At 35.7% G+C, this 17,220-nt stretch overlaps 1 protein-coding gene across 2 annotated transcripts in view; it reads left to right on the top strand.

The window, feature by feature from the left end:
* LOC137927112 (protein bunched, class 2/F/G isoform-like) overlaps window positions 1–16,842 on the top strand; it is a 156,181-nt gene extending 139,339 nt beyond the window's left edge. For both annotated transcript variants that reach the window (XM_068770912.1, XM_068770911.1), the window contains one exon: window positions 15,381–16,842. In XM_068770912.1, coding sequence (XP_068627013.1) covers window positions 15,381–15,593 — 213 coding nt within the window. In that variant the 3' untranslated portion in view covers window positions 15,594–16,842. The remainder of the gene's footprint in view (window positions 1–15,380) is intronic.
* The last annotated feature ends 378 nt before the right edge of the window (window positions 16,843–17,220 follow it).

The raw sequence follows: 17,220 nt of genomic DNA, 5'->3' as shown, positions 1-17,220 counted from the left end.
CATAATAAATATCCCTTAACCCACGACGATTGTAATGGTAATTAACTACCTCGGAACTTAGGCTTTTGCACACGTGCACACGCGCTCTGTGAGAGGTGATCAATTAAATTGTGCCGGCAGAGAAATCGCATGCAACCTTTCCGAAGGCTTGTTAACCTATCTGGCTGCGTAAGTCCAAATACATCGTTGAGCAAAAACCATGGTTTAATTTTACACAAATTAATATGTAAAAGAAACTAAGACTAACGAGGTGATTGGTTATAGGTGCGAAGGTTTTAAAGAGGTGAATATATTTAAGCTCATTTTCAGTCAATTAATGTATGTGGTACAACTTATTCAAAAATGAGTGTCTTAGAAATAATAACGTAATAAAATAGTAAGAAAAAAGGCGTTTTCATAATTCGGACTAGTACATATCAAAATAAATTTTTGTTTACTATTTGTCCCTGCAGACTTTGTACTGTGAGAATTTGTTGACCTAGTAGCCACCCGTAGACATAGGCCTCTGCCAAAGATATCTATGGGAGGATATACCATAATCGCCATTCTTGGCAGGCGGGTTGGCGATCGCAATGTGATATTATGGTACGCAGAGGACGCAGAGTGATCACTTTAGAGTGAGTGGAAACAGGTGTACAAATTTTAACTTTTTCTTACATCCGTAACTTACGTATCAGTTTATTTATAACACAACCAGTTTTGTATACATAACGGAGGTTATTTATTCTAAATATTTGCAATACTAACGTTAATTAAACTATCCATTAGCGCCATCTGGCGCCAACGTATTTTTTTTAATCTAAGTAAATATAGGCTTCAGCGCAAACAAGAAGTGCTTATGTATAATCAGATGCTAGAAATAGAACCAAAACGTCCTCCTCGTGGACAGACAAGTATATTTGCCTGTTGACAATGTAAATTATTTATTGTACGCATATGTTTCAAAACCTTATTATCACCACGGTGTAGGTTGATTGCAATGCACTGACGTAATATCAAGCTAAAAATCGTAAAAAGATTTAAAAGGATTATGATTTAATGATGGATTATGTACTGTTCAGCCAGAGAGCAATGGTGAGGGATATGTTCAGAATTTCCCTAGAAATTAAGAGATCCGCAGTAGAACCAAGGTCACCGACGTAACTCGAGGACGTGGAAGTGGTGACCACGAACCGCTTGACGGTGTGGTTAAGTCCTTTACGAGGTGGTCATACGATACTGTCAAGACCGCGAGATGTCTCTTGATACGGCCGGGGAAAAATCGGTCTTTATGATGATATTTTTTCGAAGCCCCAGTGCCTTGCAGTGAACGTCTATTGGCAGACATGATAACGATTATGATTACATACTTGAATGAAATTCGTAATATTCAAAGCAGGAATTGACCATTTGCTGTAGACAACCAATAGAGCAGTGGGTTGATGAATGAATGGCCTCTTCCGCTTCTTTCCATTGTTTTGACGACAATGTAAGGTTAATTTGACAGACTATTTAGCTGCTAAATAAGGAATGACTTAACAACAAGTGTATAATTTCTTTTAGATAATACGCTATCATACCTACAAAAGTACGTTAATTTTAAACTCCCATTCAATAAACCGAAGTTAATTTCACAATAAATGACGTCATATCCAGACGATAATCCTCACGCTCTAATTAATTACACACGGTTTCTCTCTACGCACGTTTTTATTAGTTTCCAAAATACTTCGAAATTCTATATATTTTTGCAAAATATTCAAACAAATAAACTGAAATAATTCAGTTTCATCAATCATTCATCAATCATTCAATATATTCAGTACAAATTCTTTGCAACTTCTGAAAAGGTATTATTTTGTTTCATTTTGAGATAATTTTTAAGTTTATATGGCGTTGGTATCAGCCGAATATACAGTTAATATCGTCCGGCAGACGATCCCTGCTATTTATAAAACATTTACATTTATCGACCCTCGATGGACGTGAAACACTAAAGGGGCAAGTCCGGCCCGTCTTGCCCACAACCCGTCACATAAATATGCAAAGCTCTCTCTAGGTCACGGGGATCAGAGAGGGCTTTGAGAAATTCTAGTACTTAACTCACTGACGCGTAAAATAACATTGCCTTATTATAGTAACGGAAGGAAAAGTTAATTAATGTTACCATCAGATATTAGTATATGAGAGTAGTTTATGTAATGTATTTTATTTTTAACATAAACGCTTTCGCAAACGTTATTTTGACCAAGAAAACTAATTCCAATCGAATTGCTCAGATTATTTCGAAATTGAAATATATATGAACCGTATATATTTAAGATCTTGTTGCATTCGTTTAATATTTTAAAAAAACGCATATTTTCCTATTAAAAAAGTTATACCATCCTTGTTATAGTAATATGTTATACACCTCAATGCCAGAAACACAGACACTCTAGTGGGTCAAGGGAATACTGTATCCGTCGCGAAGGAATATTAGCGATTGCAAATTGTTCTAAATTTATTTTCATTCATCTTTTTTTTTTTGTAATTCCATTGCCATAATAGGCAAACTTGAAAACAATACTAATTAAGGTTTTTTCACAGTAAAACCCAAAGATGCTAATAATTTTTAGCATATTCATCTTTTACACAATTATAAAATGTTTGTGTTTATACATACACGTTTATTTTTTATAAATAAAATATGACAGGTCGTTACCACATATTGTTTTAAAATACCAAGTCGTTTTTCAAAGTCTATACTTTATCTGTACCCGCCTCGCTATTTTTATATTCAACCTTCGAATCGAATGTCTTTACCTTTCAATATGACCTTTTATGAGTATCAGAATAAAACCTGTAAATAGGACCTAACGCTAACACTATTTCGGATTCAATGTCAGTGAAAGCGGTCTTATCACCTTAATTATTTTGTATCAATTAACATTCCTTCATTATAACATCAAACGTTTTCTACAATACCAAATAAAATGTCTTGATGTAATATATATAGCGAATTGCGAATAGTAGCACTTTATTATATTATTGAATAACCAACATATATATTCTATATAAATTATTAGAATAATATTTATATATTAGATGAATATTTAAGTAAATATTCAATAACCAACAGATACAATGTCACTGAGTTAGTTACCTTTGAACTCATGAAGTGTATTTATCTAGTATAAATTTGGTTAAACAGTCTACGTGTATACGTATGAACTGTGAGGATTTGTAAGTTTCTTTGAATCATAATTTTTATTTATTGTCAAGATTGCTTGGTATTAGCAATATTCATTTTGTCTACACTCTTTTTATTATCATTCGTCTTCATTAATGTACCATCTTCTTCAAAATTTACCGGGATCGAATTTAGAGCCAACTTGTGTAGAGAAAATATATTTCAATGTTACCTTCAAAACATGAGACGCAACGAAAATTTGAGTATATTTTCCTATGTGAAAAGTAGTAAAATGCATTAGTATTGTTTTTACGTAAAATTATTTGTTAATAAACCGCTCTGTAAATTGCTTTCGGCGTGTCAGCGGGCATCGCGGCGCATACCGCGCGCTGCCTGTCCGCAGTCGCCGCCGGTTGTTATCATAACTACGCGTTAATGGAGGAAATCGCAAACGATAAAACGCTCGAAGGAAAACGTGCGACAGTCGGCAATTAATTACAGCTAACCTCGCCATTTGGACCACTGTGTTACTATGCTCATTACTATAGAAAGCGCTGTTCGAGACGCGACCTATACAATCGATCGTTTTTATACAAGAAGTTGTCATGAATTCAACTATTTTTTTACGATTATAACATTACTGTATTACAATTAAAATACAATTAAAGTTGACTATCCATAAAAGAAAACTAATATTTATTATTATACATACATAATTAGGTACTTTGTTTGTTTCAAAAACAACATCATCTATATATCGACTTTAGCGTTTGGGGCACCCATTTAAACTAACACTTGACTCCAATCCGTAATCGCCATTTCAAAAAAAAAACAATTTATTGTATTGTTTGTGTAAACTAAAGTTTATAATCATTAAAAAATCTAAAACAGATTCGTTACATGGGGATCAATTTGCATAGAAAAATTCCAAATACATGTATATAGTGGTAGAGCCACCCACTGGAACCATCTTAATTACAGTGAGTAATGAATACAATAAAACAAACAAAATTTATTTTGAGTTGCTTTTTGTTTAATTCGATTCGTATATTGTAATGGCGATATTTTATGCCAATTCTCACGGGTCTAAGACCGTTTTAGAAATTACTGCAATTGTTTTTATATCTTATCACTTTAAGCGAAAATTTGGGTCGTATAACTTGTCTTCGTTTCTTTCGTCGCACGTCAAGATTCTTAGAATTATTTTTTGGTGTAATTATAAGTGAATTATTTCGATACTGAAGTCCATATTACCACGGCAAAAGGAAGGCAGTCGAGGCGGGCCGTGTGTTGGCAGGCGTCGTGTCAGTCGGTCGCACAGCACTCGGGTTCCGCGTGTGCCCAATGCAGAAATTCTCAGAAAAGCATAGAAAGAGGCAATAAAAACAAGCTGTCACATTTGTTAGAAAGCGGCGGCGTGTCCAAACGAACGCATATAGGTTACGAGATGAGCCTCTATACGCGCACGGCCTTGCGCGCTCTTCGTTATCTTGTCGCTGCCCGGTTATCAATTCTAATATTTTTCCTTGTTACATACGCCCATTGCTTAAACAACCTTTGAAAATAAAACAATACAATAAAAGAACGAAACTAATTTATCTGTTAGTCTTGTTTATTTTGGGACTGGACTTTCAGTGTTGCCCAAATGACATTTGCAGACTCCGCGGGTACGAGGCTGCAGAGCGCAGAGGGCGCCCTGTCTTAGAACTCTTTTAAGGCAGCAAACCTCAAGGACTCCCGGCAACGTCGACTCGGACCAATACGTACTTCTATTTCACCAGATTGTAAAGCCTAATTGTTATTTAATATCTGCTTAGTGTGAAGTAACAGTAACGCATAATACAAATGGCTGTTTACGAGGAAATGATTCAATCAAGGCCCTGTCGATAAATAATTGATACTTGATTACACTTGTTTTTGTTTTTTGTTTAATCAACTGCATATTATACAAATTATTATTTATATCAGTGTAATGAGTGATAGCAAATTTACGCGGCGATCATATTTTTAAAAAAACTTTTTAAAAGTAATTATAAATTTAATTTATGTATCATATTTGATAATAGATCATGGCAGCGAATTAAAAATGTTACAAAAATTAATTGACATTTGTTTCATTACTTTTTGTAATCTAAATTTAAACACAACGTACTGAATAAATAGCGTGATTTATGTCGACGATTAGCGTTTTTGTCCGTATGAAATTAGATACAGTACAATGTGGAGGAAGTCATTAGAATCTCACCCACTCACGACTGTACAAATAAGATGATTCCGTCGACACAACGAAAAATATTTGTTCTACCGTATAGATTCAGAGAACGATGTTTGCGCAGTAAGACGGTACAGATCACGCGTATCATTGATGTCGACAATAAACTACATCTTTTGATGTTTTAGCGCGTGAACGCGTTTCCAAACATACAATATGCTCGTACAAGTGCAAGGTATTGAAAGTTATTCCTATAAAAAAACTAAATGGACAAATACGTCCACCAAGTTTGTTTTACCATATCAGTAAAACTATTATTGACGCAAGTACTTGTTATTACGATTACTATCGTTAAGGGAAGTGCTGAAATTTAATGATCACAACACAAGTAAGAATAAAATAATTTGTAAAATTCTTAGCTTTATTGAAGGTATGTTTTTTTTTTTTTTAAAGAGGCCATAACGACGAATATTTGCCGCCAAAGAGTAGTGGTGCAAATAATAGTGGTGGTATTGTGTTCGCCATTAAGACTTAAGGCGATGTAACAACTAATAAAATTATGCAGCTATGTACGTACCAACTTTTGCCTCAAGAGAGATGTCTCAGGGCAAAAGGTTTAAATTTTTTTCAGTACCTGACTTCCAAACCCAGGTGGCGTGTGAAAATTCCGCGAGTTGTAGTTGGCAGGGCGCTGAAGGCGCCTAGACTAAGAGCTCTTTTAAGATAGAGAAGCTCGACAGCTCTTGAGGATGCACGGGCCACAACATATTATTTCACCGTATTAGGGAGGGATTTTATCTTTACATTTAATTTAACGCCTTTTCACTACACAATTCTTGACTCCCCGAAGTAGCACTTGTTATCAAGCGATCATCTGTATAAATCTTATTCTATAAAATTTATTCGATGTTTCTAATTAATGTAGTGAATTAATTTTGACCTAATTTGTTTTCAATCTTTAATGCGCAGATTGCAAACGATAAGAAAATATCACAAAAGTAAAACGATTAGTGTCAATTCTTTTAAAACCAGGCGAACGTTCTGTTATGAAAATAAACGCATATTAAAGTGGGACAGTGCGCGCTGCCGAAACGCACAGCCGTGCTCTCGCATCACGCGCACGTGCGCTGTGACTCTGAGGATTACAAAATTATCACCCACCGACATCGTGGAATTCTTGCAATTCAACATTTACGCTTTCGTACAATCGTCAATATTACAATTGTAGGCACTTATCTGTGTCGTCGAGCATCTAGGTATATCCATGTTATTTATATATTCAAATATCTGTTTAAATGGTGGTATTAAAAGGAACTAAATAAACGGATCGAACTGGTGCGCACGCGGCAGAGGTAGGTCCACCACTAAGTAGACCGACAACATACCGAAGGTCGCCGGAAATCGCAGGATGCGAGCATCGCTAAACCGGTCATAAGGTTCTTTGGGAGAGGCCTGTGCCTTGCAGTAGGCGTCATACGGCTGACGTGATTTTGATGAAATCAACCTCATATTCAAAACAATTCCATCTATTAATTTTTTGCAATTTTTACATTTATACATAGATCGTCAGAAATCCTTAAGAATTTTTTATCATAAATGTTTAATAAAAATTGCTGCTAATCTGAAATGTCAATATGATAAAAATAACATTGCAGCCGGTACGGCTATTTTGCATATGCGATTGACATTTACGGAATACGACGTTGAAATAAAAATCTAGTCGCTTCTCGCGTACACACTCGGATATAACTTGAATCGCGTCCCTTCGCGTCGAAACTAGCGGCGCCGGTCGAACGTTGTACACCTGTTCCTTATCTTCACAAATTGCGTTTCACGCACTGGTTGCGCAAGGCTGCAATCTCCCGAGAGCCAGTCCGCCCGGCATTATAATACTAATGTTCTTACCGCATAACGCCGTTATTAGATCTTCGACACAGTTTGAATCGTTAATGACTTCCCGTCTTATTAATGTCCAGGAAACGCGTCCCGGCGTACGATCGCACCTCATCGCTTTTTATTGTTATTTTCATATTGTTTGAATGGTTATTAAAAGTCTGTGACATTTAAGTCAATTTATTTTTGTCCAGGTTTAAAATAACAATAATGTTCATTTTAATTGTCTACAGTTTATAGTAAGTATTCGGTTTTATTCAGTCTTATTTTATATATATTACTCTAGTTCACGGTTATGATAAATTCAATTAAATTTAAAAATTTACCGTTAATGTAATCATTAAACAGACTTGTCTCTTTTGAGTATCAATTTATAAATTGTACTTTTAATCACAGTCTTCTAACATCATTTTATAACAAACAGCGACAGTCACGCCTATGTACAGCGCTTAATACGTAAATGACAATAAGAGAAACCGTCAAAGTACTTCAGTACTCGCTACATTTGTATGTAGATATTTGTAATTAATCTCGTGCCGCGTGAGAACTGCTTGTGTAACTTGTCTTTTAACATAATGCTCTATTGCCTTTGTAAGGCCAAGCTGCGTATGTCACAATATACCATGTTTTCAATTTTCTACAATTGGCAACGATTTAAGTTTTTCCAACCACTGCGTATCTCTGTTGTAATTATATTTCAGTCTCTTCTTTTAAAAAATTATTTTATATTTATATTTCATTGCAACATATAAAAAGCATTGGATCATTTATTTATATTTAGAACGAACGGTTTTTATTTTTATATAGGAAAATCATAGCTTTTCATGTTTATGGAAATCATTTTGAGATAATTAAATTTTCCTGCTCTACAAATTCTGTTAGGACAGTGCAGGCCGTAGACATGTCGCAGTTAAAATAAAATGTCGAATTACAGTTGACATTCACAACAAGGTTAAGGTCACAATTGAAATTAAACGCTATATTTAATATAATAATTAATGTAATGAGTGTCGATTACGCAACATTCGAAGAATAAGTTAACCAATGAGCGCTATATCCAGCCGATTACCTTTATTTTAATATTTGGCTTTTGAACGCTTTTTTTCAATTACTGCACCGTCTTTACGGTTTTTGTTATTTATTTTGATATACTAGAACCGCGGGAAGCAGCTAGACGATAATCTCATGATAAGACTCATTTTTTATAATTTATAATTAAGAATCATTGGTTTTAGGTCAGATAGCTTAAAAGCGTTGAATGTATGGTTGAGTTGTCAGCAAAAATTATAAAGTGAGTACTGTAAAATATATATGTCACTTCAATTTAGTCTTTTTATTGAAATGCGACAGGCAATTATTTTTAATGTGTAGTAATCCAAACGTTGATGTTTTTTTTTTGTATTATATCCTGGTACCACTGAATTTAGGATAGTGTGTAACATACATTAATTGACAGCTAATAAGGGGGGCCTGCCGCTCATAAATCACTACGTATACATTTAAACTATTCTGTTCGTCTATTGTTACACTAATGTATATATATAGTTTCTTTCAACATTTACAGACAAGAAATAAAAAAGAAAAAATACTTAGTTTACCACCAATACACGTTAGCGATATCAAGCTGTGTTATCAATCAAGAGTTAGACGTTGCCGTGCTTCTGTGTAATGCACTATAATTAGCTATCGCAGATGGCCTCAAGCGATTGACCCCAATCCGGACCCTATTTGCCCACTACATCGCATCCAGTGTTATATTTTTATCCTTCTACTCCGTACACGCTCGTGTGGTTGTTTGTTATCCCTCGTTATAGTCTTTGAAGTCATCACACAGACCGAGACACGCGACGCGGTTCATTAAGCGGTCAATATTATCCGCTGCGTAGACTTAAACGTACATTAAACTGTGTTATTAATTTACGTTTAATTGTGACTATATCAACATTAGGTGTAGTAAATTTTGACTAACTGACTTTTGTACCGCATTTAAAGTAAACTTCACGGAAATTTAGTTAAGTATGTTAAAATGAAAACATTTCAGCACATTTGCAAAATTTTCATGTCTTCAGTAACTGTTTTTACATATTTTTGTGCAACTGTTTCCCAGTACTTTGAATGTTTGTCACCAGAAAAAAAATATTGAATTAAATATCACATGACTGCTATAGATTGTGCTGCTAATCGTTAAACACCAAGACGAGTCTTGTGTAATATTGTACCGCTTACAACATCGCCAATAGATATAGATATTTTATCAAAGTACTTTGATAAAATCTAATTATAGCTGTAAAGACGGACATGTATTACTGAACTTCCTTTTATCAGCAGTAGGACCGATAAATGTCATTTTGGCTAATAAATTTTCAACCTTATTATATACATCCAAATGATTTAGCAGTTTTGGTATTAGAGTGGAATTGAGTAACTAATACATCTTTTAAAAAAAAATGTTGTAAAAACTTCCATTTGTCCGTAGAGTACAGCTAGCGAAATATAACTCCTACCTATGACACTGTATTTAATTATAGATAAGATATTAAACACTCACGAGCAGGCTTTTTTGTTACAAATGTATGTTGGAAATAATACTTTAATATTTCTTACCGGACAATTAGTTACAGATATATACTTTTTATCGACACGGCCAATATAACTGGTCCACCTTGAAACTCGCCGAGTACACACGCCTCCGGAGTCGTAGGTAAAGGTATTAAATATCGCGTCGGATACTGAAGTACGCACTATCGTTTATTTCGCAAGATCGCGCCTCCGCGCTCGTGCTGTTACGTCACTCCGGTTATGTTTACCAGAAAGTCGCCGTCGATGTTTAGAAGCGGCCGCAGCACCACTGACCCGATTCTTGACATTTACGCGCGCGAGATGAAAAGCCCTACCGCTCCCAACTCTTTGATCATTCGAAAACTTTAAATTTTTATGTAAAGTGTCATGTCATAGTATGTTTTAATTATTCATCTGCTCGTTTACCTTACTTTCCTAAGCGCGACGAACTATCTAACAAATGATTTTTCAACGAAGTGCGTAGTTGCAAATTTAATTTATTTCACGGCTAAGCCGAGCGGACTATGCTAATTCCCTCATTGTGCGCTTGATTTGCATGAGTCAGGCGTGACCCGGCAGGGCTGCTAAGAATAGACACGGAAGGAAAGCTGGCCCCAATGTGCCACTGGAACGGAGACACGAGCTCTTCTGATTGTAGCGGTAATAGAAGCACCGATGGCATTCAGACCTCATGCACTATCAAGATGTGACAGCTAATTAACAGACAGGGTGCACTAATACCGAAGGACATGTAATCCTTTCAGAATAGTTAATAGATCTTTACTTATCTCACATGTAATCGGGGTAATGAATATTGAATTATAACTCTATAGATATGCAAATGTTTACTGTGGAACAATATAACGTTCAAGCCAGATGTTTATCTATGTATGCTCGGCTAAAGCTATTTACTCGACGATCGATAATACATTTGACGATGGAAAAATACTGAAATACTACACTAATGTATCTAATATATCATATACACTGATCGATTTATTTCATATCTTTCACGATACGGGTCCTAAAGTTTCCAACGTAAACAGATTTGTTCAAGATTAGTAAACGCTATTTGCGAAAAAAACAACGTGACCTTCGAATACACGAAAACATTTCGTGTATTATATGTAAATAGGTTTCTTATGCCCAAACCATATGCAAATTATTTTTTTTTATTGAATCTGTCTAATAATAACCTAAATATAATAAATAACCACGTGCAAGAAGTTTTCTGGTCGTGCCGTGTTATTCTATTGGTTTTAGCGCCACATCTTTAAATATTTATGAGACCGGTTTCTAGTAGGTTGTTGTTTTTCGTTGTTACCTTGTTAGCTTTGTTATTGCTTTGCTTGTACGTTGACTTACAACATTACAAATTAATTTTAATTGATTTTTTTTATTTAAATTCACGTTTCTGACGATCACTTTTGCAAGAAACTATGATTGTCAGTTGCAACAGATATTATATAATACGCTATTGACATTTGCCGGAATTAATGTGCCAAAATATAAAATTGATATGATTTAACTTTTTCGCTTATCTAACACTGACCGCGGCTTCCCTTCGCCCCGAAGTTAAAGACGATTACGTCCGTGACCTCACTCGTGTTTTGCTAGTTTGTCAGTACGCTTATCGTAAAATTTACGCGGCGACATGAACACTTTCTTTTTTAAACAGCGATAAGATTTGTGTTTATGTATTTATTGTTTACATGATGACGCTAAATAAAAAGAAGTTATAGTTAAAAAACAAGAGATCGTTATTAAGTCACGAATTCAAAATTTGCACTAATTGCTTACGATAAGTAAATATATGTTCAATATACATTTTGCAGTCAATAGCTCAAAGGAATTGTCGAAGATTTTTTTTTTGTTATCACGACCTGTTTGCTTTGTATTTTTAATTTCGTTGTACTTGTCATTATTATTCGAACATTTCGAATTATTTTGCGCCATCCGCGTTTTGTATTATCAATAGTTGTTAAACAGATATATCCCGCGCTTGTGATTGTTAACACAAATCCTTATATTTGATAGAACACTTATGTTTCTCTGTTTGCGCCGTAAATTTTTCGGGTAGCCATGCAGAAGTTGTGTAGTCGTGGCGACATAACAATTAAACTGTGTCACGAATATTAATAGACCGGAGCACCTTTGTTCCCAACTGCGTAAATATTGTACGCGATTTAATAACAAAAACATTACGAGCCACCGCAGAACTGTTTGAACACATGCCTCCGCATAGTTTCGCCTGCGTTTTGTATGCTTTGTGAATTTCAGCTCAACGTTTACTTATTCGTAATCGTTCGATACGGTCGTTTAGATATGTACTTATTTACTGGTCAAAGCACATACTGGCTGTTTATAACATATTTTTTTTGTGTAATCAAAACCTTGAAATATTTACTAACAATACATACTTATTATTAAATACCTAATTAAAAACAACAAAGAACAATGTCTGTGTAAATAAATTTTTATGAGTTATTTTTATACACTGACATTTAAGAAATAAAAATATGTTATTACGTAACATCGATTTACCGACTCACTTATTATACTGACGGCATTATTTTATAATGTATACAGTGAGCGGTGTAAAATACTATATATACTTAGATATATAAACACCGCCGTTTGATTCAAAATCTTGTCTTACGTAAAAACGTATCAGAGCTCCGTCTACATCTATGCTGCCTGTGGAATTATTAGTTCGACTCCAAGGGAAAGAATCATTTAAGATGCTAAATTGTTTTTATGTAACCAAAGCGACCGGAGACCATTTTTCTATTTTTCACGTCGTTAATTCACCAAAAAAAAAAAATTAAAAGGCAAAAAAAAAGTAAACATTCTTCTACTTGTGTCAGAATACATTCCAGTCGCACAAAGCGTAAACAACTATAAATTTTAATATGTTAAAATCTTAGCGTGCGGTACAGTTCAACACAGCCGCTACTTAATATGACGATGATGTCATACAAACAAGAGGCCGCTATGACTATATTTTCGAACGTCCCTTGCATATATATTTCACAATTAAAAACCGTTGTTTTGCTATTAACACACATTTTAAGGTTAGTTTATTAAATTGACTCTCGTACATCGGACAGAAGTATTCGCTTTTGTTATATAATTTTAAGTGAATATGCAATATGAATTATTCAATTATATATTAATGGTTGATTTGAATATGCAATTTCATGAAGCCGCGGTGGAATACACACACGCGTGTAGCTGCCGGTTCTGTGCAATTCGCATTAAAAACAACGCGACAGGTTTTATCATACGCCCTTGGGCTCATTATATCATCGACTTCGATATTTGGTGTGTGAGTGCGAAAAAAGTTCATTGCACTCTCGAGGGGACAATGCACCGACTCCGATTACTTTCCTACCGACCACTGAGACTGGATTCGTCCTTTTGTACCCGAGATGTATCATCTAACGAATCATTATCGTATCTTCATGGCGTATCTCTCGCACTTTCTGTTCTTATCAACCTTACCTACTAACATGCAAACGTTTTTAAACCTGATAAGCGTATTAATTTACAACGTTTCTCCTAATCACCACCTTCCCGTTGTTTATCTCTGAGAGGACATTGAAGATGTTACGATAATAGGCAGTATAACATGTTTCATGAAAGACTACGCAGTTTTTATTTATTGCAATGTTATTTAGTGCGTACCGGCGAGCGCTGGAATTGCTTCGATTGAAGGTCACAGCCCCCACGCTTAAAACTTCTCATTTCAATCTTATTTTTACTGTATTCTAATTATAACACGAAAAATTTAGCTCAGGCGGGTTTCGCGACGCCATTTTATTTTCTGGGACGTCTCAATCTATTTGGGCATGACTAGAATTATTTATTTCTCAATTTCCTTGGGCAGAGAACAAATTATGAACGTCGACCAAATATGTGTACAACATAATTGCGATCATTTCATTTTGTATGCACTTTTATTAATTAAATCGACAGACTTCACATAATTAATGTATTTTCTATATATGTAATTGTTGTCCGCATTCCTGCTATTTTTTATCATACGATCAGATTTTATCTTCAGAATGCTATTTTCAATCGCTGATACTGTTGCAAGTAAAATTTTATGCGTAATTTCATCCTCGTTCGAATATGTTGCGATAACGATCATTACGCAACACATTGACTCTTCTTTGTTGTTTTTCATTGCCTTTTCTTTATTGCGAGGAAATAGTCATTCGCAAATTGTCTCGATAATAACTTTTTACAATGTCATGCGTTATTTGGCATGATCAAAAGGACTTACTACTCTTTCTATTTCTTACAAAATGCTTATACGATTTAAATAAAGTTATTAACGTTTTCGCAAAAAAAGAGATTGTTGCAGTATTATTTAAACGTAGTATTGCAAAATTGTCTTTGTTTAAATGCAAATAATTAATCTACGATTTATTGCATATGACATACACACACACTCATATGTGTATGTATATATATATAATACCGAATCTCTTAGCTCTTAAGTAAGTATACATGACAAATTTGCCGAGTAAATATCTCAACTATCACAGTTTATACAAAAGATTACTTTTGCATTTTATACATATATATATATGTAATGTATATGTATGTAATCTTCTTGCTACTCAACTGATTATTTCTTGAATAAAACTACAGAACTGCCTGCCATTTTAAGAGATACATGAAGCTTATTTATAAACTTTATTGTCTTCGTTGCTTTATATTGTTTTCGTTATTTTACTTAAGCTTTCCGGAGTAGCGGATATTTAACATGCGAAAAACTACAAATATAAATTTGATCCAAATAACTTTATTAATTTGTTTACTAACTCCCATGTGTTTGTGAAAACGCTTTCCGGGTTACGGGTGTTATCGCACAGACGGAATCTGTTAATGCCACTTGGGCAGTTCTGTAAGTCAGGTAAAAAAGAATCTCTTTGAAAATGTGTAATATAAAGAAAACAAGAGCTTTGTTATTGTCGATATGAAGCAAAGCAGAGTTCAGGGTGCACGGGCGGTCCGCGTGGCGGTGACGTGTGTGCCGCCATTTTAAATAGGGCGAGCGCGCGATCAGACCATCAGTCGCCCGGTAGCACGCGCGTGCGCATATCGCTTGCAACGTTACTCGCCCAGCGCACGCAGTCACAATCTGCCCGTCGTCCGACACAGTCGCGTTCAGTGATCCCAAAACTCAAGTGCACCCTGAAACATGATTGACGTTGTTCAGTCCAAAGATGGCTGCCTTTACGAAATCAAAAGGAAAGGTGCGAAAGATACCTGTTACGTGGTCGTGCCTAATCCAGAAGTAGGTTCACTTCACTTTTATGTTTTTAACGATAACAACGTACTTTATATTTTTTGTTAATGTAACTTTTTTATTGCGGAACAATCTGATTGTTTTTATTATAATGTATTGACAAAGTATTTTTAGCATCTTAATAATGATGTGTTTCGAAACCGGTTCTCGACGTGCCGATCGCTCTTCGAAAACACGGACGTCGCGTATCAACTTAGTTTTTTACATTTCGAATCTCGCTAACGGATTATTCTTTGTTGTTCCAGGATCTGGTTAAGAGCCACTTGATGTTCGCGGTGCGCGAGGAAGTGGAAGTGTTGAAAGAGCGCATCGCGGAACTGATGGAGAGGATCAACCAGCTGGAGGTGGAGAACACGTACCTGCGGGCGCACGCCAGCCAGGACACGCTGGCGCAGCTGCCGGCCGCGGGCGTGAAGCCGCCGCCGCAGCCGCAGGGCCCGCAGCCGCCCGTCTCGTAGGCGCTCACGCCCCGCCCGAGGACACTCGATGGCTGTGCTATGTCATGTATATGTCATGTCGTACGTTAGCAGGGGACGACCGCGAGGCCCGCCGAGCGAACGGCGCTACGGCGCGCCGCGACCGGCGCTCCCGTCACCGCGCTTCGACTCATACAAATATATCTTTCTGTTATTTAATCTCTAGGGTGCAGAACTTTGTGCTAACTGCCATGCTTTTGCTACGCAACTCGGCGACGAGCCTTTTTAGTGTATCGATGTAACGCCTACGTTTTTTATTGGATTTAAACTTAGATATCGCTATCCACGTAATGTATTCCATTTAAGATATCTGTAAGGACGTGTGTTTATAATAATGTAATGAAATAGTCGATTATTCCTACGCATTGAACAATGACTGTTAATTTATTTACTATACATGTTTTGTAATAATATTAAGTTATTTATCAAGTTTTACCGTGCTAACAAATAAATTGGCAAGCGCTTGTCCCGCGTCAGCCCGAGTTTGCTGATTGTATCGTGTGGAGTTTCGTTTAGTTTGTAATTTTTACTGTAATCGTTACGATAATGTTATAATCGTTCGTAGGCATGTCGCCCTTTGTGAACCTAGTGTACACAGAACTGCAGATTAGATCGTAGACGTCGCGAGGGAGTGGCCAATTGCGATCGCTGGCTTTAGTGCACGCTGAAACCGATAAAAAAAAAAACTATTTTTATTCCAGCCCTATGTATCGATAGTAGAAGAGGTTATTATAGCAATTTAACATTGTATTTTTTTAAAAATGATTAAAAAATTGTTTGTATATAGTACAAGTTGTAATAGAATTGTGTGATCGGAGGGATGTAAATATGAACGAATGTGATTAGGGGGCAGACGGAGTGCTCCGACCGAGTCGGGCCGCAGTTATCAGATGGAGAGATATATCTAGAAGCAACTATAAGTATATTCGCTGTATTTTAAAATCGCTTCAATGTTTATCGTTAGATAGGAGAGCAGCGGCCGGGCGCAGCAGCGCGGCCGCGCTAGTGTTTTGTACGGCGCCACGGCGCACTTGTACAGATGAGTCGTTAGGTTCTCGTAATTATTGTGAATATACAGTAATCTACTCCTAAAAGCATTATTACCTTAGTTACTAGATATGAATAAATATATATAAAATTCTGAAAATTGTAAATATACTTGTAAACAGAGAATGTCCATGTAGCTTATGTTGACCAGAAAGGTTCCTCGTACCCAATAAATGCAAAACTATTAAAATCGTGTTATTTTTTTATTTGAGCTGTCCACACATCCTATACCTTTTTCCTGTGTTATGAGATTATTGGAGTAAGTACAAAAATAAGCGGTTTTATTTTGTTTTTGACTCACAAAGGATCTTTTGTTAGCTGGTGGACTGTTTTGTATGTTTAGAAATTCAACTATAAGCTTAAAATACAGATAAAAGATCTCACTTCAAATTAATGATAATTGCACTGCCTTAATCTACAAATAATAAATGATGTTTTAAAATTTTTGACTTACACTATGTCAGTAAAAGAGTACATTGAAACTTCCATTCATAACCTGTTTTAAATTCGAACAAAGTTCCCGGATGCGTGGTATAAGAAACAACCTACTGAAAGGATGGAT

The sequence above is a fragment of the Battus philenor genome, unplaced genomic scaffold (assembly GCF_028537555.1).
Source record: "Battus philenor isolate CCGP_79_NKW_IND1 unplaced genomic scaffold, ilBatPhil1.0.hap1 SCAF_3, whole genome shotgun sequence".
Lineage (NCBI taxonomy): Eukaryota > Metazoa > Arthropoda > Insecta > Lepidoptera > Papilionidae > Battus > Battus philenor.
The sequence above is the reverse complement of the archived record's forward strand: the minus strand, read 5'-3'. Positions and strand labels throughout refer to the sequence as shown.